The following is a 23,585-nucleotide window of genomic DNA, read 5'->3' on the forward strand; positions in this document are numbered from 1 at the left end:
CGGCATATGAATTTATGGGGTTATCGATGAATGAGGGTTGGGATACATATGTTTCATGTTGGTAAAATTCTAAGAACTTGAAGTATGGAGAATATTTTGCATCAACTCTTTGCATGTAAAATGCGTGATTGATAAAACTAGGGCTAGTTGATGCATTATGCTCATTAAACGATCTAGCAACAATATATATACATATATATAATTTGCATCTACATAAGTGAATTGTGTATTCATAATTCCGTAGTAGATTTGCAATCCCTTGATGACAATCTCTTCATAGAAAGAACAATCATGAAGGAACGTTAAAAACTTCGTCCCCATCGAAGTAGCCAAAAAGTATGTCTGCACACGAACACGTAACTGTGTACCCCCGGCGTCAAGCGCGGTATGAAGGACATGTTGCCGGAAGAGCCTCGTGGGCAACGTGACGCGAAGACACGCCGACGGGGTATTTTGAGGACCCGAAACCTCACATGCCTCGAAGGGATACCGTCAGGGAGTGTGGCAGCATGAGCTGTCATAGGTCAACCTGATCATTCTTAGGGCCTCGAGGTTCGCTGCCCTGTATACATAATGTATGATGCCAAGCATCATCTTTTACTCGTGGTCGGGCTGCTGTGTGTTAGCTTTAACTTTTGCATACGATTTTGGATTAAGATAATTTTTTGAGGGTACGCAATTGCGTACCATAGCTTTATAGAAGGAGAGAAAAATAGTACATGACATCTATCACTCGCTGCGAAAACGAGCGTAGCACAACACCACATCCGGCTATCCTCAGGACAGCCACACACGACAACACAACTACAACACGGGTAAACCTGCCCAAAACCAAAAACCTCGCCGCGTCTTGATCGACACCGAATACCTCCGAAGAACAGCAACTCCAGCTTCCTTGGATTCATCCGCGACGATCATACATAGCGCCGGAGGAGAGCGATCAGGGCCACGACGAACACCGGAGGAGTGCCAACAAGAAACTCAGTCTCCTCGCACGATGCTCCCAACAGAGAAACGACGTCGCAGACGCCGCCATCATGCCACTCCAGAGGACCAAGGCTTTCGCCCGGAGACAACTGCCAACACCAAGCATGAGGGAGATGGCGACACACTCGACTTCGCCTCCAGAGAGGGGAACGACACCCGCGGGTGCCATCGACGCCGGCTGGCCAAAACCGGACAGGATTTTCATCCGTAATGTTGTGCATCTCCACTCCGACGAGGTACCGGCAGCACCGTTCCTTAGGCCTCGCACCGCCGTCACCGCAGAAAATTTGCCGAAGCCGCGTAGCCGTGGTCCAACACCACCCGCACTGCCGAGAGAGCGCGAACCAGACCTCCACCAACATCGCCGTCGAGAAGCCACCACATCCTCCAGCGGAGCAAAAGCCAGATCCGCTCCATCGGCCTTCATCGACAACGAGAGACTGCTGCCAGATTGGATCTGGCCTGCCCCTCCAACCTCACTCCGGCGCCATCTCCACCGGGGCATCGCCGCGATCCCCTCACACGGAGGCGGCCGGAAGCCCGCTGCACGCCGGGACACCTTCCAGGCAGGGCCATCTCGGCGCCGCCGCCCCCATGGCTGATCCAACGCCGCCGCCGCCGTTGCTGGCGCTCCACCTGTAGCCACCTACCAGCAGTGCTCCACACGGATTAAGATAATTAAATATCAGAATCGTTGATGGCAGGAGTTGGAGAATTTTTGTCAAAAGAGACCACCTGTCCAACGGAATTGACAAAAAAGACCCCCCCCTCTCCCGAATGAAATTGACAAAAAAGACCCCCTGGACCGTGGCGGCAGGCGAGCCGGACGACACGTGGCACCTGCCGCCACGGCGCCAGGCGGCAGGCCACGGATTACGGTGCAACAGTGGCGCGACGGAACGGTGTTCTGGGCGGGCCCTGGCCGCTTGGGGAGCTGGCGGCAGGCTTGTTCCGTGACAGTGATTTTTTTTGTCAATTCAATCCGGAGAGGGTCTATTTTGCCAATTCTATTGGACATGTGGTCTCTTTCGACAAAAATTCGTGGTTCCCGCCCGCCGCGGGCGCTCGGAGCTGACTGGCCACCTCTCTTCTCGGGCCCGCACGTGAGACGCACATGGCACAGCGTCGGAGCCCTTGACAGTCCCAGCTGGCATCCGTGCGCACTCCTCCAGAGGAAACCGTTGGCCGACATGAGGTTGGCTATGAGTTCTATAGGCCCTGGTTGAAACTTTGTACAAGCTCCGTCGTAGTCTAGGTGGTTAGGATACTCGGCTCTCACCCGAGAGACCCGGGTTCAAGTCCTGGCGACGGAATTCTTTTTTTTCTTTGTTCCTCGATTAACAGGCACAGGTGTACCCAACACTAGTTTCTGCCGTGGATGATCATCACCCCGTCATGCTCGCTGCGCGGCGAAAGCAAGCCAAAACGCCGTACTTTTTTTCCCTTTGGCCCAGCCAGCCAAAGCGGAACCAGCGCGGGCACGTTGCTTAAAGGCTAAGATCTTGTAGCTTTACCCGAAAGGAAAAAAGAAGGAAAATAAATGAATGAAACAACAAAGTGTATCTCTTAAGCCGAGAGCAACTAGAAAATAATCGGAAGATCAAATTAACCTACTCCTGCTGGTCACCTACCAGCGCAGCAGCAGCCAATAGATAAACCCATCCTCATCCCTGTGCTGCTGTCTAGCCCGAGCAAAGCTTCCCGTACTGTCCATTGGCGCGGTCGTCGTCCCTTCGGTCTTGGCGCCCAGACGGAGAAGAGATCCAGGACATGGACGGTCAAGATTCGCCCGTCGACTTTCCGGGCGGTTTCACACCACGCCAGAGATCACACAGAGGTCGGTCACTCACATGCGTGAACACTGGTGAGCGGTAACGTACAGCAGCAGCTGGATCTCATCTCATCCAGGAGGAGAAGTCTCCAAAGTCGAAAAGCACCTCCACCTCCACTCCCACTTACTGCGCGCAGCAGCTCACTACACTACCCCCAAGTACCCAGCCCAGTCCCCACCCCCGTCTTTCCGCTCGGGCGCGCACATGCCACCCAACAACATTGTTCAGCATTATTGTGCCGTGCCCTCGCAAAGCGGCGCAAGCGAACAAAGGGCGAGCGAGGGCGCCACGCGCACACTCCACTAGCGAGGGAGGAGTACGATGCCGCAGCAGCAACCACCCCTCCCGCTCCCGCCGCGCATGCGCCCGCCGACGGACCGCGAGGCTGCCATGGCCGGCCCGCCTCCTCCGCGGCAGCGCCTGGGCCAGGCGCCGAGGCCGTTCCGCGCGGCGGAGGAGCCCACGGCCCGCGGGCCTCCCGTCGCCGACAGGGCCAGGCCGCCGGAGCCGCGGCCCCGCCCGAGCCTCGCCGAGGACGGCCGCGCGTCTCACGAGGCTCTCCTCGCCAACGTCGCCAGGCCGACGGGGAAGCCGGAGGGCCGCGCCGCTCGGGAGGCTCCCGTCGTCCCCGTGGCCAAGCCGCCGGAGCAGCTTTACGCAGCGGGAGCGCCGGAGGGACGCGCGGCTCGGGAGGCTCCCGTCGTCCCCGTGGCCAGGCAGCCGGAGAAGCTGCACGTTGCGGCGGAGGAGCGCAAGACTCCTCGGGAGGCTCCCGTCGCCCCCGTGGCCAGGTCGCCGGAGCAGCTGTCTGGCTCGCCGGAGGGACGCGCGGCTCGGGAGGCCCCCGTTGCCACAGTGGCTAGGCCTCCGGAGCCGCGGCCGGGGCCGTACTACGTGCCGGGGGGCGGCGCGGCGGCTCCCGTCGCAACCACCGACAGGCCGCCGGAGCCAAGCCCGTGGCCGTACCCGTACTACTACGAGCCGGAGCGCCCCCCGCGGCGCCGCACCTCCGCCCTGGCGTCCTGCCTTATGGCGGCGGCCTTCCTCCTGTTCGCGGCCGGCGGGGCGGCGACGGCGCTGTTCCTCCTCTTCCGGCCGCAGCCGCCCGAGATCGCCATCGCGGCGGTGCGGCTGCCGTCCTTTGCGGCTGCCAACGGCACGGTGGCCTTCACCTTCGAGCAGGTGGCCTCCGTGCGCAACCCCAACCGCGCGCCGCTCGCGCACTTCGACAGCTCGCTCCGCGTCGCCTACGCCGGCGGCGAGATCGGCTCCATCTACATCCCCGCGGGCCTCATCGACAGCGGCAGCACCAAGCACTGGTCCACCAGCTTCGCCGTGCCGGCCTTCCCCGCGGCCACCCCACCGCCGCTGGACATGACCGCGCAGCAGCCGGCGGCCGCGGCGGCCATGATGGAGGTGGACTCGCTGCTGGTGGTGAAGGGCAAGGTGATGGTGCTGCGGGTGCTGACGCACCGGGTGCAGGCGTCCAAGGTGTGCCGCGTCGGCGTCTCGCCGATCGACGGCAGGGTGCTTGGCTTCCGTTGCTGAGCCGCAGCCAAGTTCGGGGTCGGGGGTTGAACTGTAAGAAATTAATCAAGGCAGGATTTTACAGTAAACAAGGCAATTTCAACTAGAATCGTGCGCTAGAATCATGTGGATTTCCCGTGTCAAAACATTTCACCGAACAAATTTGGTAAATTGGAAATGAATTTGACATAGCCTGTTCTCCAGTAGCATGTTGAACAAATTTCATCGAAATCATTTCCATTTACGGTATGTTGCCACTACAGATCTTACATGTTGAGCTCACAAAAAGAAGACCAATTACTATGTCGGTCGAATCTACACCTCTAATAGAATAGTTCATGGTATGTTCGGCTCCAAGATTTCATGGAGAACTCATGGATCAGGATCAGATCTATACTAATAGTACTACACAACGGGTTTACTGTTTGCTCCTCTTGTTTGGGAAAAACATAAGGCGGCTAAAAAGGTAATCTCGCTTGAATAGGCAGATGCGGGATAAGCTGTAGAAGCATCTGTTGACATAGAATTCTCGGCGTCATAGTGAAGGATGTCGAGCTTCACTCGGTCACCATATCTTGTTCTTGATCCAAAAGAGCATCAGTACTATCCCCATCACAATGGCCACAGGGGCATACTTCCGAATCAAGGCCTGAAAAACCACAAGTGGCAATTGCGTCAGATTAATAAGAAAAAGTATGGTGGCCAGTGTTGACTAGAGATCCCCATTCTGCTTTGTTAATGCACATAGGACTGCAAGATACAGAATGGAATTTGTGTGCTTCACGAACAGAAGTCACGGAAATATTACTAAGCACTAATGAGCAGTTTGTGGCAGATTACAACGGGACCAAAGTTACTTTTTTACTGCACATTGTTTATTTGTTTGGAGTCAGGATTACAGACAACAAAATTTGTTGGAAGTAGCCAATCAAACTAAAATCGAAAGCACGAGGGAAAGTTTGTGGAAGTATGCCGCTTGCAGCTGCTCAACTGTCATGTGCTATTCTACATAAAACTGTGATGTGCAGAAGTTATTTGGCAATCTGATGTGAAGAGAGAGCCACGGATATACGAAAAGTTGGTTATTCAAATAGGAAAATAGGTACAAACTTGTTAGCCAAACAAAATTACCATAATCCACTGATAAGGCGAACGTAGCCTATATCTAATTATGGAATCTTCAACTATAGTTAATGTGAGAAAATGAGGCTCTGTGATACCACAAACCAAAGAAAGTAGATCTACCTCAGGACTCCTTCAATTTAAAGAAGATAATGAAAAGTCCAAGAAGAAAAGAGCCCTGTGATGCTTACAAACCAAAGAAAGTAGATCTACCTCAAGAATCTATTCATTTAAGAATGATGATATGGCAAATGAAACGAGAAGACTACCAGACATACTTATCTATGTGTCCAATACGAATTCATCATTTGTTTCATTACTCACACTCGGCTTAGCTGCTTGGATACATATATACTGGAGTAGAAAATGGACCATACCTGGCGATTGAGATCCTTTGCCTTGTCTGCATACATTCTCGTATCAGAGGTCAACCTACTAGACATTTGACTCACCTCTGCAAAGGGCAAAAGAAACTTTTCTTTGAGCAATTGTCTTAATTGACATGGCTGAGGACTGAGGACTATGACTATGCTAATACATTAGAACAGGCTGCGACAAGTCATGCTAGAGGGGAAACGCTGGGCAAGCCAGTTCAAAAACACGAAGATGAAATGTTAACAAACAATAACATTAAGCAGAAATAATACCAATTCAATCATGCAGACAAAGCTTGAACATGTCTCGAACAATAGGAGTACAAGAAAACATAGCATTAAGGCAGTCATAATACTTTTATACAAGCACTAGGGTTTCCGAAAAAAAGCATGTGTAATAATAACCTATAATCCAGGGAAAATCAACATAGTTTGTTGAAACCAAATTACTTTGCAGACCTTACAGAAACTCTACTCACTGGTGCCTTTTTGGTAAACACCTACAGATAGTTTCCAGCTATTGTAAATATGTGCAGAAATCATTTGCACGACCATCAATATACTCCCTCCGTTCCAAAATAGATGACCCAACTTTATACTAAATTTAGTACAAAGTTGAGTCATCTATTTTGGAACGGAGGGAGTAGAAGACATCATGAAGTAACAATTCAATATAATAAACATAGATGACGGTGGCAAACTCACGATCTAGTTTTTCACCCACACCAAGAACTGCTTGAACATTGCGAGTCATAATCTGGTGCACCTCGTAGAGCTCATCATTCAACTTGGCAAGGTTCCTTTGGGTTCTGGTATCCAAATATAGTTTCCTGGTTTTCTGTATGAATGTATCTAAACAGAGACATATAAGCCATCACCCAGTAGCTAATAAGAAGCTGAATGTGAAAAAGTGTACATATCAGATTGAAGAACCATACCAAATTTGATGAAAGCATATGGCCTTGCAGCAGTTTCAATTTGGCTGCCATTGACCCTCTCGAATTCATTTTTTAGATCTTCTAAATACTGGAACGCAAGTTTCTTGGGATAAGAACGGTCACACATTGTCAAATAGCACACACGGCTCTCAATGATGTAACTGTTTTGTTGAATCAAGGTGCAACAAGAGTGCCATGATAATTTTACCAGGAAAACAGGCTAAAACTACTGACAAGGATTTGCTTCTCCACATATACTATTCGCAAAATTAACAATGCAGCTTACTACATGCAATGTAAAAAAAATGTATCATGAAGACAGATGGTGCATATATATGACACAGCATGCACACAGTCACCTGCGGAGCTACATGGGGACCACACAGGGCCACGGCCCGGTCTTCCAATTGCAAAATACAAATAACGTATATAGCCCATACAATTTAGATCAGTCACCCAGTTATTTGATCTGGCCAGTGCAAGTGGCTGCTTCTATGGGCTACCTTGCTACAATGTGGGCCGTGACTTTGGGGCCGGGCAGTGCGTGCGATCTGCACACCCGACGGATGTTCGCTGTATGTGTGAACTTTTCTTCTGTTCCCAAATCTCTGCTGGTTTTCTTGTTAAAAAAATCCCGACCGGTCTTCTTGTCCCAAAAAATTCTCCACTAGTCTAGATCATTTTCCGTTCTCTCTCGGCCCCTCCTTCCTTTCTTGTCACACTCCGCCACTGCACACAGTGGTGTACTGCAAAAGGGAAAAGGCCCAAGAAAGTGTTCTGTATTCATTATTCAAGTCAACAACCCTTTCCCCACATAAGCAGTATGCCAGTATGTTATCTTTGCCTCTTTGAAATGCTAATGCAAACCAGGTGATTTCAATTACAAATTAAGCACTAACAGAAAATAAGTATGTTCATTATGCCACACAACTGCTTGGAGATGAAAAATTAGTTGTTCTTGCATCTGATATTTAAATTTGTGTCCTAGACTTATACAGGTACTCAAATTCCCAAAATTGACTTGCAGACTTTGACTACTGATGAAGCAACTACAAGGAATCACAGATCATCATAAACATGGAGGATTCAGGAAGTAGAAGCTAGTTATCTAATTAGGCTGCATAGACTTGCATGATTCCTTTTCCCTTTGGCACATAAAACTTTGACAAAATAGTACTCCCTCCGTTCCGAATTACTTGTCTTAGATTTGTCTAGATACAGATGTATCTAGCACTAAAATGAGTCTAGATACATCTGTATCTAGACAAATCCAAGACAAGTAATTCGGAACGGAGGGAGTAACAGATAGATTACATGCTTTGCAAAACAGAAACTAAAATGCTGCAGATGACATATAGGGTAAGGATACTGGAAATAGTACGGTCCAGTCTGAATTGACAGCCTTGATGATTCGTGCTGGCCTTTAGATAAGTTTTTGAACAACAGTTTTGCTTGCTGCTTGTAGAAGTCAGCATCCTTCAGATCTCAACCATCATCTAACCCCTCCGCCAATGGAAGGCCGTCAGTGATACGGGCTATCATTGTCAGCTTCACCATTTTCAAAAGATAACAAGACACAAACTAGCATCGCTAATGTAAAAGTGCCACCTGCACAGAAAAGCAGAGGCAAGCTGTTAAATACTTCTGACATGTTCACTTCGGTATAGTGGATCCTACTTATCCAATGACCCATATATCTCAAACAATAACAGCTTAATATCTCAAGCAATAGTGAATGTCCAGCATATTCTCCATAGTTACAGAATATAAAAGGTGCAGAGACTATCACCATTATGATGAGCAAATAACTTCATTGTCAGATAAATGCACATTAATGCTGGTGATGGAGGACATACTGAATGTATTCACCACAGCATTTTGCAACAAATTGTATCCCAAGGCATCGACTGACCTTGATTCACGTGCTACTAGTGAACACCCAGAGTACCCAACAACGTACGGCTCCATTAACGAAATTTCAATCCACTAATCTGTGAACGCAGAGCCTAGCACCCAATCACCCACCAATCCACTGGGACGATCCCTAGGAACAGCCACTTCATCGCAGACCACTCCATGGCAACAAGGGAACATGATCACTTGGTTCAGCGAGCAACCTACCAAGCTGCTTCTGCGAATTCACCGATACGCCATCGGCGATACCACGATCCGCTGATGAGAAATGGCGCAGAAACCACATGCGTCCCTCATTCCAAAGGGCTGGGCCGAGGCAGCGGCTACAACTAATCCACCGTTACGCCCCCGCTAAATGGCGCAACGAACACCCCGCTTCCCCGCCAAAACCCTAAGGGCTCCCCAGATCGATCGCAAACCCCTCAGCGAATCCAAAACGACAGAGACGAACAGATCCTGCACGAGCACAGGGCTAGATCCGCGCGGATCACATGTGCGGATGCAGCGGACCCCTGGGCAGGGCGGGGGAGGGTGGAGACGTGGCAATGGGGAGGGGGTCGTGCTTACCATCTCGCGGCGAGCCACGCCTCGCGTCGGGTTCTGTTGTTCGCGTTGAGTGAGGGAGAGAGGTGGAAGAGAAGCGGAAGAAGAGAGAGGACACCACTACTAGGAGGGATAGTGCTTTTTTTTAATGATCACGAGGGAACGGCCAACCGCTTCGTCATCAGTCGGATCCATACAATCACAGCCGTCCACGATCCATCTCATCACACGCTTGTCAGCATTTTTCGTCCTTCATGTCTCCATGACATGTCATGGGTGCCTCACATCATGTCGGCGTCCTCCTCTGTGCTTCGCAATGATGTAGTCGTTGCAGCATCGGCTTGCAACAAATCTTTGTTCCCACGCATCATTCCTTTGCAGCAATCATAGCTATCCACGATTCATCTCATCACACGCCTCTTGCCATCATTCGTCCTCCACGCCTCCATGACACGTCATGGATGCCTCACATCATGTCGGCCTCCACCCAACACCGGCGGTGCCTCATAATGATGTTGTCGTTGCAGCACCGGCTTGCAACAAATCTCTGTTTCCCACGCACTACTCATTTGCAGCAACGTCGATGCCATTCCCTCGCATTGTGGTCGCACTCACCCGTCTCATGCAATGCCGACCACCATCCATAATATCACTGGTCGAAATCAACAACATTTCTCGTAGCTCATCGCAACCTGCTCGCAGCACGCGCGCTACCACAGACCATAAAGCGGGATGGTGATCTCGCATCATCTCATGGTGCAAAGTCGTGGTGTAGCATCCGCTTGCTATCGACGGCCGGCCTATAGCACCCAAAGCCTAGCCTCGGCCCACAACATCTGGCAACAACCAAAGTGAAATACCCGCGTGGTTTTGTCATCGCCGATGCGCCTAATGAGGCCAATGTGATAGTGCATCTCTAGCCTCGAATATAGACCTCCACACTTGAGATGGGCGAGACCCAGTTCGGCATTGAGAATGTCAATGTTTGAATAGTAGACAGACTTGAGCAACCGAGCACAAAAGGGATTAAGGCACAGTGAGAAGGCGCCATGATTGCCGAGCCAGCAAAGCTAAGCCGAAGTGCTTGATACGTCTCCAACATATCTATAATTGTTTATTGTTCCATGCTATTATAGCATCAATCATGGATGTTTATATACATTTTCTGTTGGAAATATGCCTAGAGGCAATAATAAAAGGTTATTGTCATATTTCCCGTTCATGGTAAATGTTTATTATTCATGCTAGAATTATATTGACCGGAAACCTAAATACATGTGTGGATACACAAACAACACAATGTCCCTAGTAAGCCTCTACTAGACTAGCTTGTTGATCAAAGATGGTTAAGGTTTCCTAACCATAGACATGAGTTGTCATTTGATAACGGGATTACATCATTAGGAGAATGATGTGTGGACAAGACCCAACCGTAAGCTTAGCATCAGATCATTTAGTTTATTTGTTATTGCTTTCTTCATGTCAAGTATCTGTTCCTTAGACCATGAAATCATGCCACTCCCTGATATCGGAGGAATGTCTTGTGTGCTATCAAACGTTACTTCGTAACTGGGTGATCATAAAAGTGCTCTAAGGTATCTCCGAAGGTGTCTGTTGGGTTGCATGGATCGAGACTGGGATTTGTCACTCTGTGTGATAGAGAGATATCTCTGGGCCCTCTCGGTAATATAACATCATAAGAAGCTTCATGTGACTAATGAGTTTAGTCACGGGATCTTGTATTATGAAATGAATAAAGAGACTTGACGGTAACGAGATTGAACTAGGTATGGAGATACCGACGATTGAATTTTGGGCAAGTTACATATCGCTGGACAAAGGGAATTGTGTACGGGATTGACTGAATCCTTGACATCGTGGTTCAACCGATAAAGATCTCCGTGGAATATGTAGGAACCAATATGGGCATCCAGGTTCCGCTATTGATTATTGACCGGAGAGGCATCTCGGTCATGTCTACATGATTCTTGAACCCGTAGGGTCCGCACGCTTAATGTTGATGACACTATAGTAGTATTGGGATATGTGCATTGGTAATTGAATGTTGTTCAGAGTCCAGGATATCACGAGGAACTCTGGAATGGTCCAGAGGTAAAGATTCATATATAGGAAGTCTTGTTTTGGTCGTCGCAAAGGTTTCGGGTATTATCGGTATTGTATCGGGAGTGCTAAAAGGGGTCCGGGGTCCACCTGCCCCGGGGGGACATGGGCTGTAGGGGGTGCACCTTGGCCTATTTGGGACAAGGGCACCGGCCCTAAGGGTCCCATGCGCCAAGAGAGAGGAGAGGGGAAGAGTCCTAAGGGTGGAAGGCACCCCCCTAGGTGCCTTAGGAAGGAAGGAAACCTTCCTAGGCCTAGCCGCACCAACTCCCTTGGAGGAGGGGCCAAGGCTGCGCCCCAACCCTTCCCCTTGCCTCTTATAAATAGGAGGGGAGAGTTAGGGGCTGGACACACCAAATCCCACACCCCAGCGGCAGCCCTACCTCTCCCAAAACTCCGTTTTCTCCTGAGATTGGTTCCGACATCGTTTGGCGAAGCCCTGCCGAGATTGCACCACCACCATCTCCACCACACAATCATGCTAGTTGAGATCCCATCTACTTTTCCTCTCTTGCTTGCTGGATTGATGTCTACTACGCAACCTTTCTTCTTGTAGACATTGTTGGGCCTCCAAGTGCAGAGTTTTGTAGGACAGTAGCAAATTTCCCTCAAGTGGATGACCTAAGGTTTATCAATCTATGGGAGGCGTAGGATGAAGATGGTCTCTCTCAAACAACCCCGCAACCAAATAACAAAGAGTCTCTTGTGTCCCCAACACACCCAATACAATGGTAAATTATATAGGTGCACTAGTTCAGCGAAGAGATGGTGATACAAGTGTAATGTGGATAGTAGATATAGGGTTTTGTAATCTGAAAATATAAAAAACAGCAAGGTAACTAGTAACAAAAGTGAGCACAAATGGTATTGCAATGCTTGAAAACAAGGCCTAGGGCTCATACTTTCACTAGCGCAAAATCTCTCAACAATGATAACATAATTGGATCATATAACAATCCCTCAACATGCAACAAAGAGTCACTCCAAAGTTTCTATCGGAGAATGTAGGACGAAATCGTGCATCAACCCCTATGCATAGATTATCCCAATTTCACCTCCGGAATCCGCGAGTTGAGTGCCAAAACATACATCAAGTGAATCAATAGAACATCCATTGTCACCATAGATATCCCATTGCAAGACATACATCAAGTGTTCTCAAATCCAATACTCAAAACAACATAATGAAACCTCAAAGAGCAAGACTCAATTAATCACAAGAAGGTAGAGGGGAGAAACATCATATGATCCAACTATAGTAACAAAGCTCGCGGTACATCAAAATCGTGCCGAATCAAGAACACGAGAGAGAGAGAGAGAGAGAGAGAGATCAAACACATAGCTACTGGTACATACCCTCAGCCCTGAGGGTGAACTACTCCCTCCTTGTTATGGAGACTGCCGGGATGATGAAGATGGCCTCCGGTGATGATTTCCCCCTCCGACAGGGTGCCAGAATGGGCTCTTGATTGTTTTTTCGTGGCTACAGAGACTTGCGGCGGCAGAACTTCGGATCTAGGGTTCTTTTAGGAGGTTTCTATATTTATAAGAATTTTTGGCGTTGGAAACAAGTCAAGGAGGTGCCCGAGGGGCCTACAAGCCCTCAAGGCACACCCGGGGGTAGGGCGCGCCCCTGGCTTGTGGTCTCCTCGGGACTCCTCTGGTCTAGCTTCGGTGCTTCGGGGGTCTCTTTTGGTCCATAAAAATTCACTATAAATTTTTAGCTCATTTGGACTCTGTTTGATATTCTTTTTCTGTAAAACTCAAAAACAAGGAAAAAACAGAAACTGGCACTGGACTCTAGGTTAATAGGTTAGTCCCAAAATATAAAATAGCATCTTAATTCATATAAAACATCCAAAACAGATAATGTAATAGCATGGAACAATCAAAAATTATACGTTGGAGACGTATAAAGCATCCCCAAGCTTAATTCCTGCTCATCCTCAAGTAGGTAAATGATAAAAATAGAATTTTTGATGTGGAATGCTACCTAACATATTTATCAATGTAATCTTATTTATTGTGGCGTGAATATTCAGATCCATAAGGTTCAAAACAAAAGTTTAATATAGACATAAAAACAATAATACTTCAAGCATACTAATAAAGCAATCATGTCTTCTCAGAATATCATGGCCAAAGAAAGTTATCCTTACAAAACCATATAGTCTAGCTAAGCTCTATCTTCATCACACAAAATATTTCATCATGCACAACCCCGATGACAAGCCAAGCAATTGTTTCATACTTTTGATGTTCTCAAACCTTTTCAACTTTCATGCAATACATGAGCGTGAGCCATGGATATAGCAGTATAAGTGGAATAGAGTATGGTGGAGGTTATGAGGAGAAGACAAAAAGGAGAAAGTCTCACATCAACTAGGCAAATTAATGGGCTATGGAGATTCCCATAAATTGATATCGATGCAAGTGAGTAGGGATTGCCATGCAACGGATGCACTAGAGCTATAAGTGTATGAAAGCTCAAAATGAAAACTAAGTGGGTGTGCATCCAACTTGCTTGCTCACGAAGACCTAGGGCTATTTGAGGAAGCCCATCATTGGAATATACAAGCCAAGTTCTATAATGAAAAATTTCGTATATGTAAGTGACAAAATAGGAGAATCTCTATTATGAAGATCATGGTGCTACTTTGAAGCACGGATGTGGTAAAAGGATAGTAATATTGTCCCTTCTCTCTTTTTTCTCTCATTTTTCTCTTTTTGGGGGGCTCTTTGGCCTCTTTTTTTATTTTGGGCTCTTTGGCCTCTTTTTTTATTTCGGCCTCCTTTTTATTTTTAAGTCTGGAGTCTCATCCCAACTTGTGAGGGAATCATAGCTTCCATCATCCTTTCCTCACATGGGACAATGCTCTAATAATGATGATCATCACACTTTTATTTACTTACAACTCAAGAATTACAACTCGATGCTAGAACAAAGATATGACTCTATATGAATGCCTCATGCATATGAGAACAATATGACAATGATGGTGTGGGTCATAGTAAAACGGAACGATGGAAGTTGTATGGCAATATATCTCGGAATGGCTATGGAAATGCCATAATAGGTAGGTATGGTGGCTGTTTTCAGGAAGGGTATATGGTCGGTTTAATGCACCAGAGAAAGTTGCGCGGTACTAGAGAGTCTAGCAATGGTGGAAGGTGAGAGTGCGTATAATCCATGGACTCAACATTAGTCATAAAGAACTCACATACTTATTGCAAAAATTTATTAGCCATCGAAACAAAGTACTACACGCATGCTCCTAGGGTGATAGATTTGTAGGAAAAGACCATCACTCGTCCCCGACCGCCACTCATAAGGAAGACAATAAAAAAATAACCATGCTCCGACTTCATCACATAACGGTTCACCATACATGCATGCTAGGGGAATCACAAATTTTAACACAAGTATTTCTACCAATCCACAATTACTCACTAGCATGACTCTAATATACCATCTTTATATCTCAAAACAAATGCAAGGAATCTAACTTCTCATCTATTCAATGCTCTTTATATGAAAGTTTTTATTATATTCCTCTTGGATACCCATCATATTAGGACTAAATTCATAACCTAAGCAAATTACCATGGTATTTAAAGACTCTCAATATAAGTGAAGCATGACAGTTCATTGATTTCTATAAAATAAAAGCACCGTCGTGCTCTAAAAAGATATAAGTGAAGCACTAGAGCAACTGACAAACTACTCCAAAAAGATATAAGTGAAGATCAATGAGTAGTCAAAAAAGGTAACTATGTGAAGACTCTCTATCATCTAAGATTTTATATCTTAAGTATTTTATTCAAACAGCAAACAAACAAAATAAAATGAGATTCCAAGGATAGCATATATCAAGTGAAGAAGCAAAAACTTAGGCTCAACCAAAACTGACCAATCATTGTTGAAGAAGAAAGGTGGGATGCCAACCGGGGCATCCCCAAGCTTAGATGCTTGAGACTTCTTGAAATACTAACTAGGGATGCCTTGGGCATCCCCAAGCTTGAGCTCTTTTGTCTACTTAATTCCTCTCATATCACGGTTTCCCTTATTCTTAAAAACTTCGTCCGCACAAAACTCAACAAGAACTCGTGAGATAAGTTAGTATAAATCCATGCAAAACCTTATCATTCTCTACTGTAGAAAATCACTAAAATTATAATTTTACATTGCATACTAAATGCTCTACATATTTAATACTACCATCCTCAAATAGAATCATTAAACAAGCAAATATGTGCAAACAATGCAATCATAACAGCAATTTGTCTAAACAGAATAGTTTGTAAAGGACTAAGGAACATCCATACTTATTTAACTCAAAAAGTTCTGAAAATTTACCACACTGTAGAGAATTTATCATTGCATATTTTGTCAAAATTTCAAGCTTTTATCACATTTTGACTTTTCTAGGGAATTCTTGCAATAGCGACAAACTTTCTGTTTTGAAACAACAACTCATATACTTGCAAATTGTGCATGGTGAAGGCTATCCTTGACATTTTTATTGAAATAAAGGATGCCAAACCTTATTATAAATAACATCAAGCAAATCTAGAGAAAATAAAATGACGCTCTAAGCAAAACACATATCATGTGACGAATAAAAGTATAGCTCCAAGTGAGGTTACCGATAATGTTGAAGACAAAAGAGGGGATGCCTTCCAGGGCATCCCCAAGCTTAGTTGCTTGGACCTTCCTTGAATATTACCTTGGGGTGCCTTGGGCATCCCCAAGCTAAGGGTCTTGTCACTCCTTATTCTCTTCATATCAAAATCTCACCAAAACTTGAAAATTTCAATCACATAAAACTTAACGGAACTTCGTGAGATTGGTTAGTATGATAAAGACAAATCATTCACTTTGGTACTGTCAAGGCAAGATTCATAATTGTTTCCACATAATTCCCACTATAATAATCATTTCCACAATTTATATTCTTAATATAAGCTATGAAAACACTAAAACAAGTAAACTATGCATTGAAAACAGAATTTGTCAAAAACAGAACCGTCTGTAATGATCTGAACAACCACCATACTTATGCAACTCCAAAAATTCTGAAAAATTAGGACAATGCAGACAATTTTTATATCAATCATGTTTCAAAAATTTAGATCAAAAGAATGTTCCAGTGAATTTTGAAAATTCCTGGACTGAGCGCAAAAGTTTCTGTTTTTGTAGAGAATCAAGTCAACTACCATCCACACTATCTCAAAGGCTTTACTTGGCACTTTAATGAAACAGAAGCTATAAATTACTACAGTAGTATAATCATGTGAAAACACAAGAATAGTAGGTATAAATATTGGGTTGTCTCCCAACAAGTGCTTTTCTTTAATGCCTTTTTAGCTAGGCATGATGATTTCAATGATGCTCACATAAAATATAAGAATTGGAACATAACGGGAGCATCATGAAGCATATGACTAGCACATTTAAGTCTAACCCACTTCCTATGCATAGGGATTTTGTGAGCAAATAGTTTATGGGAGCAAGAATCTACTAGCATAGGAAGGCAAAACAAGCATGACTTCAAAACTTTCAACACATAGAGAGGAAACTTGATATTATTGTATTATGTAAAAGCTTATGTTCCTCTCTCATAATAATTTTCAATAGCATCATGAATGAATTCAACAATATAACTATCACATAAAGCATTATTTTCATGATCCATAAGCATAGAAATTTTTACTCTTCGCATAAGCAAATTAATTGTCCTTCATAATAGTGGGGAGCAAACTCAACAAAATAACTATCATGTGAGGCATAATCCAATTGAAAATTAAAATCATGATGACAAGTTTCATGGTTATCATTATTCTTTATAGCATACATGTCATCACAATGATCATCATAGATAGCAACTTTTTTATCATAGTCAATTGAAACCTCTTCCAAAATAGTGGAATCATTACTAAATAAAGTCATGACCTCTCCAAACCCACTTTTATGAATATTGTGAAAAGATTCAACACCCTCCAAAATAGTGGGGTCATTAGTACCTAGAGTTGACACTCTTCCAAACCCACTTTCATCAATATCATCTTGGGGGACTAAAAATATCATAATAAATTTGCACAGCAAAACTTGGGGGACTAAAAATATCATCTTCATCAAACATAGCATCCCCAAGCTTGTGGCTTTGCATATCATTAGCATCATGGATATTCAAAGAATTAATACTAACTACATTGCAATCATGCTCATCATTCAAAGATTTTATGCCAAACATTTTATTGACTTCTTCTTCTAACACTTTGGCACAAATTTCCTTTCCATAATTTTCATGAAAGACATTAAAAAGATGAAGCATATGAGGCAACCTCAATTCCATTTTTAGTTTTATTTTATAGACTAAACTAGTGATAAAAAAAGAAACTAAAATATTCAATTGCAAGATCTAAATATGTACCTCTAAGCACTCACCTCCCCGGCAAGGGCGCCAGAAAAGAGCTTGATGTCTACAACACAACCTTTCTTCTTGTAGACGTTGTTGGGCCTCCAAGTCCAGAGTTTTGTAGGACAGTATCAAATTTCCCTCAAGTGGATGACCTAAGGTTTATCAATCTGTGGGAGGCATAGGATGAAGATGGTCTCTCTCAAACAACCCTGCAACCAAATAACAAAGAGTCTCTTGTGTCCCCAACACACCCAATACAACGGTAAATTGTATAGGTGCACTAGTTCGGCGAAGAGATGGTGATACAAGTGTAATATGGATAGTAGATATAGGTTTTTGTAATCTGAAAATATAAAAACAGCAAGGTAACTCGTAACAAAAGTGAGCACAAACGGTATTGCAATTCTTGAAAACAAGGCCTAGGATTCATACTTACACTAGCGCAAAATCTCTCAACAATGATAACATAACTGGATCATATAACAATCCCTCAACATGCAACAAAGAGTCACTCCAAAGTTTTTATTCGAGAACGTAGGACGAAAACGTGCATCAACCCCTATGCATAGATTACCCCAATGTCACCTCGGGAATCCGGGAGTTGAGTACCAAAACATACATCAAGCGAATCAATAGAACATCCCATTGTCACCACAGATATCCCATCGCAAGACATACATCAAGTGTTCTCAAATCCAATACTCAATCCAACATAACGAAACCTCAAAGAGCAAGACTCAATTCATCACAAGAAGGTAGAGGGGAGAAACACCATATGATCCAACTATAGTAACAAAGCTCGCGGTACATCAAGATCGTGTCAAATCAAGAACGAGAGAGAGAGAGAGATCAAACACATAGCTACTTGTACATACCCTCAGCCTCGAGGGTGAGCTACTCCCTCCTCGTCATGGAGACTGTCGGGGTGATGAAGTTGCCCTCCGGTGATGATTTCCCCCTCCGACAGGGTGCAGAAACAGGCTCCCGATTGGTTTTTCGTGGCTACAGAGGCTTGCGGCGGCGGAACTTTCGATATAGGGTTCTTTTCAGAGGTTTCTGTATTTATAAGAATTTTTGGCGTCGGAAACAAGTCAAGGAGGTACCCGAGAGGCCCACAAGCCCTCAGGGCGCGCCCAGGGGGTAGGGCGCGCCCCTGGCTTGTGGTTTCCTCGGGACTCTTCTGGTCCAGCTCCGGTGCTTCGGGGGTTGATACGTCTCCAACGTATCTATAATTTTTGATTGTTCCATGCTGTTATAATATCATTCTTGGATATTTCACAATCATTTTATAGCAACTTTATATCATTTTTTGGGACTAACCTATTGACATAGTGCCAAGTGCCAGTTGTTGTTTTCTCCTTGTTTTTTACATTGCAGGAAATCAATATCAAACGGAGTCCAAACGCAGCAAAACTTTTTGTGGATTTTTTTTGGACCAGAAGACATCTAGTGGGCCAAAGAAGTACCGATGAGGGGGCCCGAGGTGAGCACAAGACACCTGGGCGCACCTGGAGGCCCAGGCACGCCCTGGTGGGTTGTGCCCATCTCGGTGACCTCCTACACTGCCTCTTTGCTCTGTAAATACCCCAATATTCCAGAAACCATAGGGGAGTAGACGAAAATCAATTCTAGTCGCCACAAGTTCCAGAACCACCAGATCCAATCTAAACACCATCACAGAGGCGTTCATCATCCTCATTGGTGCCTCTCTGATGATGCGTGAGTAGTTCATGGTAGACTTACGGGTCTGTAGTTAGTAGCTAGATGGCTTCCTCTCTCTCTCTCTCTCTCTCTCTCTCTTGATACTCAATACAATGGTCTCTTGGAGATCAATTTGATGTAACTCTTTTTGCGGTGTGTTTGTTGGGATCCGATGAACTTTGAGTTTATGATCAGATCTATGTTTTTATCCATGAAAGTTATTTGAGTCTCTTTGATTTCTTATATGCCTGATTACTTATAGCCTCGTATTTCTTCTTCGAATCTTTGGTTTAGTTAGGCCAACTAGATCATTTTTTCTTGCCATGGGAAGAGGTGCTTTGTGATGGGTTTGATCTTACAATGCTTGATCCCAGTGACAGAAGGGGAACCACCACATATGTATCATTGCAATTAAGGATAACAAGATGGGGTCTATTTCTACATAAATAGATCTAGTCTACATCATGTCATCATTCTTATTGCATTACTCTGTTTCTCCATGAACTTGATACACTAGATGCATGTTGGATAGCGGTCGATGTGTGGAGTAATACTAGTAGATGCAGGCAGGAGTCAGTCTACTAATCTTGGACGTGATGCCTATATAATGATCATCGCATGGATATCGTCATGATTATTTAAAGTTCTATCAATTGCCCAACCGTAATTTGTTTACCCACCGTATGCTATTTTTCTCAAGAGAAGCCACTAGTGAAATCTACGCCCCCCAGGTCTCTTCTTTATTATATTTGCCTTAGAGATCTATTTTTATTTGCTTTTATTTTTAGATCTACTAATTCAAATATATAAAAATACCTTGCTGCAATTTTTAGTTATTTATTTTATCTCACGTTCCCGCGAGATCTATTTATCCAATCTACCACAATATTATCTATCTTTTTACCCGTGAGGGATTGACAACCCCTCTCTTACGCCGGGTTGCAAGTATTTGTTCTTTATGTGCAGGAGATGTTTACGTGGTGTTGCGTGGTTCTCCTACTGGTTCGATAACCTTGGTCTCGTCACTGAGGGAAATACCTACCATTGTTGTGCTGCATCATCCCTTACTCTTTGGGGAAATACTGACGTAGTTCAAGCAAACATCAAAAGGAATTTCTAGCGCCGTTGCCGGGGAGACATCATCAACATATACTAGGTTCCTAATCACAAATCTCATCTCCTTGCAATTTACATTATTTGCCTCTCGTTTTCCTCTCCCCCACTTCACAAAAATTTGCCGTTTTATTCACCCTCTTTTTCGTTCGCTGTTTTTCTCGTCAGATCTATTTTTGAGTGCAATCTTGTTGCGTAGTCACGATGACTCAAGAGAACACCAAGTTTTGTGATTTCTCCAATACCAACAACAATGATTTTATTAGCACTCCGATTGGTCCTCCCTCCACTAGTGCGGAGTCTTGTGATATTAATGCCGCTTTGCTGAATCTTGTTATGAGAGATCAATTTTCTGGTACTTCTAATGAGGATTCCGCGTCCCATCTTAACACATTTGTGGAATTATGCGATATGCAAAATAAAAAAGATGCGGACAATGATATTGTCAAGTTGAAATTATTCCCATTTTCTTTGAGAGATCGTGCAAAAATTTGGTTTTTCTTCTTTGCCTCGCAATAGTATCAATTCTTGGGATAAGTGCAAAGATGCCTTTATTACTAAGTATTTTTCGCCCGCAAAAATAATTTCCCTTAGAACCAATATCATGAATTTCAAGCAACTTGAACATGAGCATGTTTCACAATCTTGGGAAAGGATGAAATTGATGCTAAGGAATTGCCCAACTCATGGGTTAAATCTTTGGATGATCATACAGAAATTTTATTCTGGATTGAATTTTGGTTCTAGAAACCTTTTAGATTCCGTCGCGGGTGGTACTTTTATGGAAATTACTTTGGGTGAGGCTACTAAATTGCTAGACAATATTATGGAAAATTATTCACAATGGCATACCGAAAGAGCTCCTACTAGTAAAAAGGTTAATTCGATTGAAGAAATTTCTTGTTTGAGTGAAAAAGTTTATGATCTTATGAAATTGGTTGCTAATAAAGGTGCTCCTATTAATTTTAATGATGTGCCTTTGTCTACTTTGATTGAGCAAAATAGTGATGCCATAGATGTGAATTTTATCTTGCGAAATAATTTCAGTAACAATGCTTATAGAGGTAATTTTAATCCTAGGCCTTTTCCTAGTAATTACTCTAATAATTATGGTAATTCCTATGGTAATCCTTCTTATAATAATGATAGGAACACCTATGATCTTGAGAATAATATCAAAGAATTTATCAATACTCAAAAAGTTTTCAATGCTACAATAGAAGAAAAGCTGAATAAGATTGATGATATGTCTAGAAGTATTGATAGAATTTCTCATGATGTAGAAAATCTCAAGATGAAAATTTTTGTGCCTAAGGTAGAAGAATCAATTAAAGCTCTTTATGTTTCTATGGATGAAAGTAAGAAAAGAACCGCTATGATTAGAGCTAGAAGAGAATTTTTAGAAAAAAACGTTTTCTAGTGATTGCTTTCATAAAAGTGATGAAGATCTTAAAATGATTGGTGTTTCTTCTATTGATTCTTTGTTTAGAAAAATTAAAATTGATGATAAAGGGACTGGAGAAGAGTCAACTTTAGTTAGAAGGCGCCCCGATAATTCGGAGGGTGAAAATCTTGTTGAGAAAATTGATAAAAGTGGGTTTGAAGAGGTCAAGACTTTAACTAGTGATGTGCCCACTCTTTTGGATTACAAAGACTTTAATTATGATAGTTGTTCTTTGATTGATTGTATTTCTTTGTTGCAATCCATGATAAATTCACCCCATGCCTATGAACAAAATAAAGCTTTTACTAAACATATTGTTGATGCTATGATGAAAGCTTTAGAAGAAAAGTTGGAATTCGAAGTTTAAGTCCCTAGAAAATTACATGATGAATGGGACCTACTATCAAAGTCAAGATTAAAAATTATGGGTGTTTCACTTTATGTGAATTGGGTGCTAGTGTTTCTACAATTCCGAAATCTTTATGTTATGTGCTTGGTCTTACCGATATTGAAGGATGTTCTTTAAATTTGCACTTGGCGGATTCTACTATTAAAAAGCCTATGGGAAGAATAAATGATGTTCTTATTCTTGCAAATAGGAATTACGTGCCCGTAGATTTTATTGTTCATGACATTGATTGCAATCCGTCTTGTCCATTTATTCTTGGTAGACCGTTTGTACGTACTATTGGTGTCGTGATTGATATGAAAGAAGGCAATATTAAATTTCAATTTCCATTAATTAAGGGTATGGAACACTTTCATAGAACTAGAATTAATCCACCATATGAATCAATCATGAGGGCATCATATGGATCTAGAACAAAGATGACAACACTTAGATCCATTGCATTATGCCTAGCTAGGGGCGTAAAACGATAGCGCTCGTTGGGAGGCAACCCAACTTGTATCTTTTTGCTTTTTAGTTTTCTTGTTGTTTTCAATAAAATACCCAATTACACCTCTGATTAGATGTGTTTTTGTGGTTTAAATTAGTGTTTGTGCCAAGCAAAGCCTTTGGGATGATTTGGGTGATAGTTGATTTGATCTTGCTCAAAAACAGAAATGTCGGTGTTCTGGGAACGGGGGTCCCCAGACTTGCCTGCTTGCGGCGTGGCTCAGCAGTGGCCCAGTACGGCCCGTCTTCATCAACCCAAGCTCAAGACCCTCGCGAGGGGCCAAGCCTCGTGGGATGGACGACACAAGGCCTCCTCAAGGTGACCTCACCAGGCAGGCTCGCGAGGAGGCGGAGAGATCAAGGCAGGGGTACCTCACGAGGTGCTCATGACGCAAGCCATGATGATCAAGACCAGGCTGGCGCCAGGCGGGCGCCAGCTTGCGCAGTGTCCTCATTTCCTCTTTGGTGCAAAGGGGGCAAGCGCAGGCGCGGAGTACCGAGGCATCAAGCAAAGGTTTCCATATCAGTGCAATGAGACCAAGACTAGCAGGATGGCAGGGTCGGAGGTCACCATGGAGCCCAAGACGGCGTCATCACTAGTGCCTTTGGCAGTCGAAGACCACCTTTAGTTAGGATAGCTTGTACTAGC

At 44.1% G+C, this 23,585-nt stretch overlaps 1 protein-coding gene, 1 non-coding gene and 1 pseudogene across 2 annotated transcripts; 2 read left to right on the forward strand and 1 right to left on the reverse strand.

Moving 5' to 3' along the window:
- The first annotated feature begins 2,227 nt into the window (after positions 1-2,227).
- Positions 2,228-2,300, forward strand: TRNAE-CUC (transfer RNA glutamic acid (anticodon CUC)). The gene has a single exon. It is a non-coding gene; the product is annotated as a tRNA-Glu (tRNA).
- Positions 2,301-2,773: 473 nt separating this feature from the next.
- On the forward strand, positions 2,774-4,552 carry LOC123069397 (basic proline-rich protein-like). The gene has a single exon (XM_044492249.1). It carries the CDS (start codon positions 3,141-3,143, stop codon positions 4,365-4,367), a length of 1,227 nt encoding a protein of 408 aa, XP_044348184.1. The 5' UTR covers positions 2,774-3,140; the 3' UTR covers positions 4,368-4,552.
- A 97-nt stretch (positions 4,553-4,649) lies between these two features.
- On the reverse strand, positions 4,650-9,396 carry LOC123069398 (25.3 kDa vesicle transport protein-like; annotated as a pseudogene).
- Positions 9,397-23,585: the final 14,189 nt, after the last annotated feature.

This window comes from Triticum aestivum, chromosome 3B, assembly GCF_018294505.1.
Source record: "Triticum aestivum cultivar Chinese Spring chromosome 3B, IWGSC CS RefSeq v2.1, whole genome shotgun sequence".
NCBI classification, from domain to species: domain Eukaryota; kingdom Viridiplantae; phylum Streptophyta; class Magnoliopsida; order Poales; family Poaceae; genus Triticum; species Triticum aestivum.

Coding starts and splice junctions, on each gene's coding strand:
- LOC123069397 (XM_044492249.1), top strand. CDS start 3,141: ATGCCGCAGCAGCAACCACCCCTCCCGCTCCCGCCGCGCATGCGCCCG.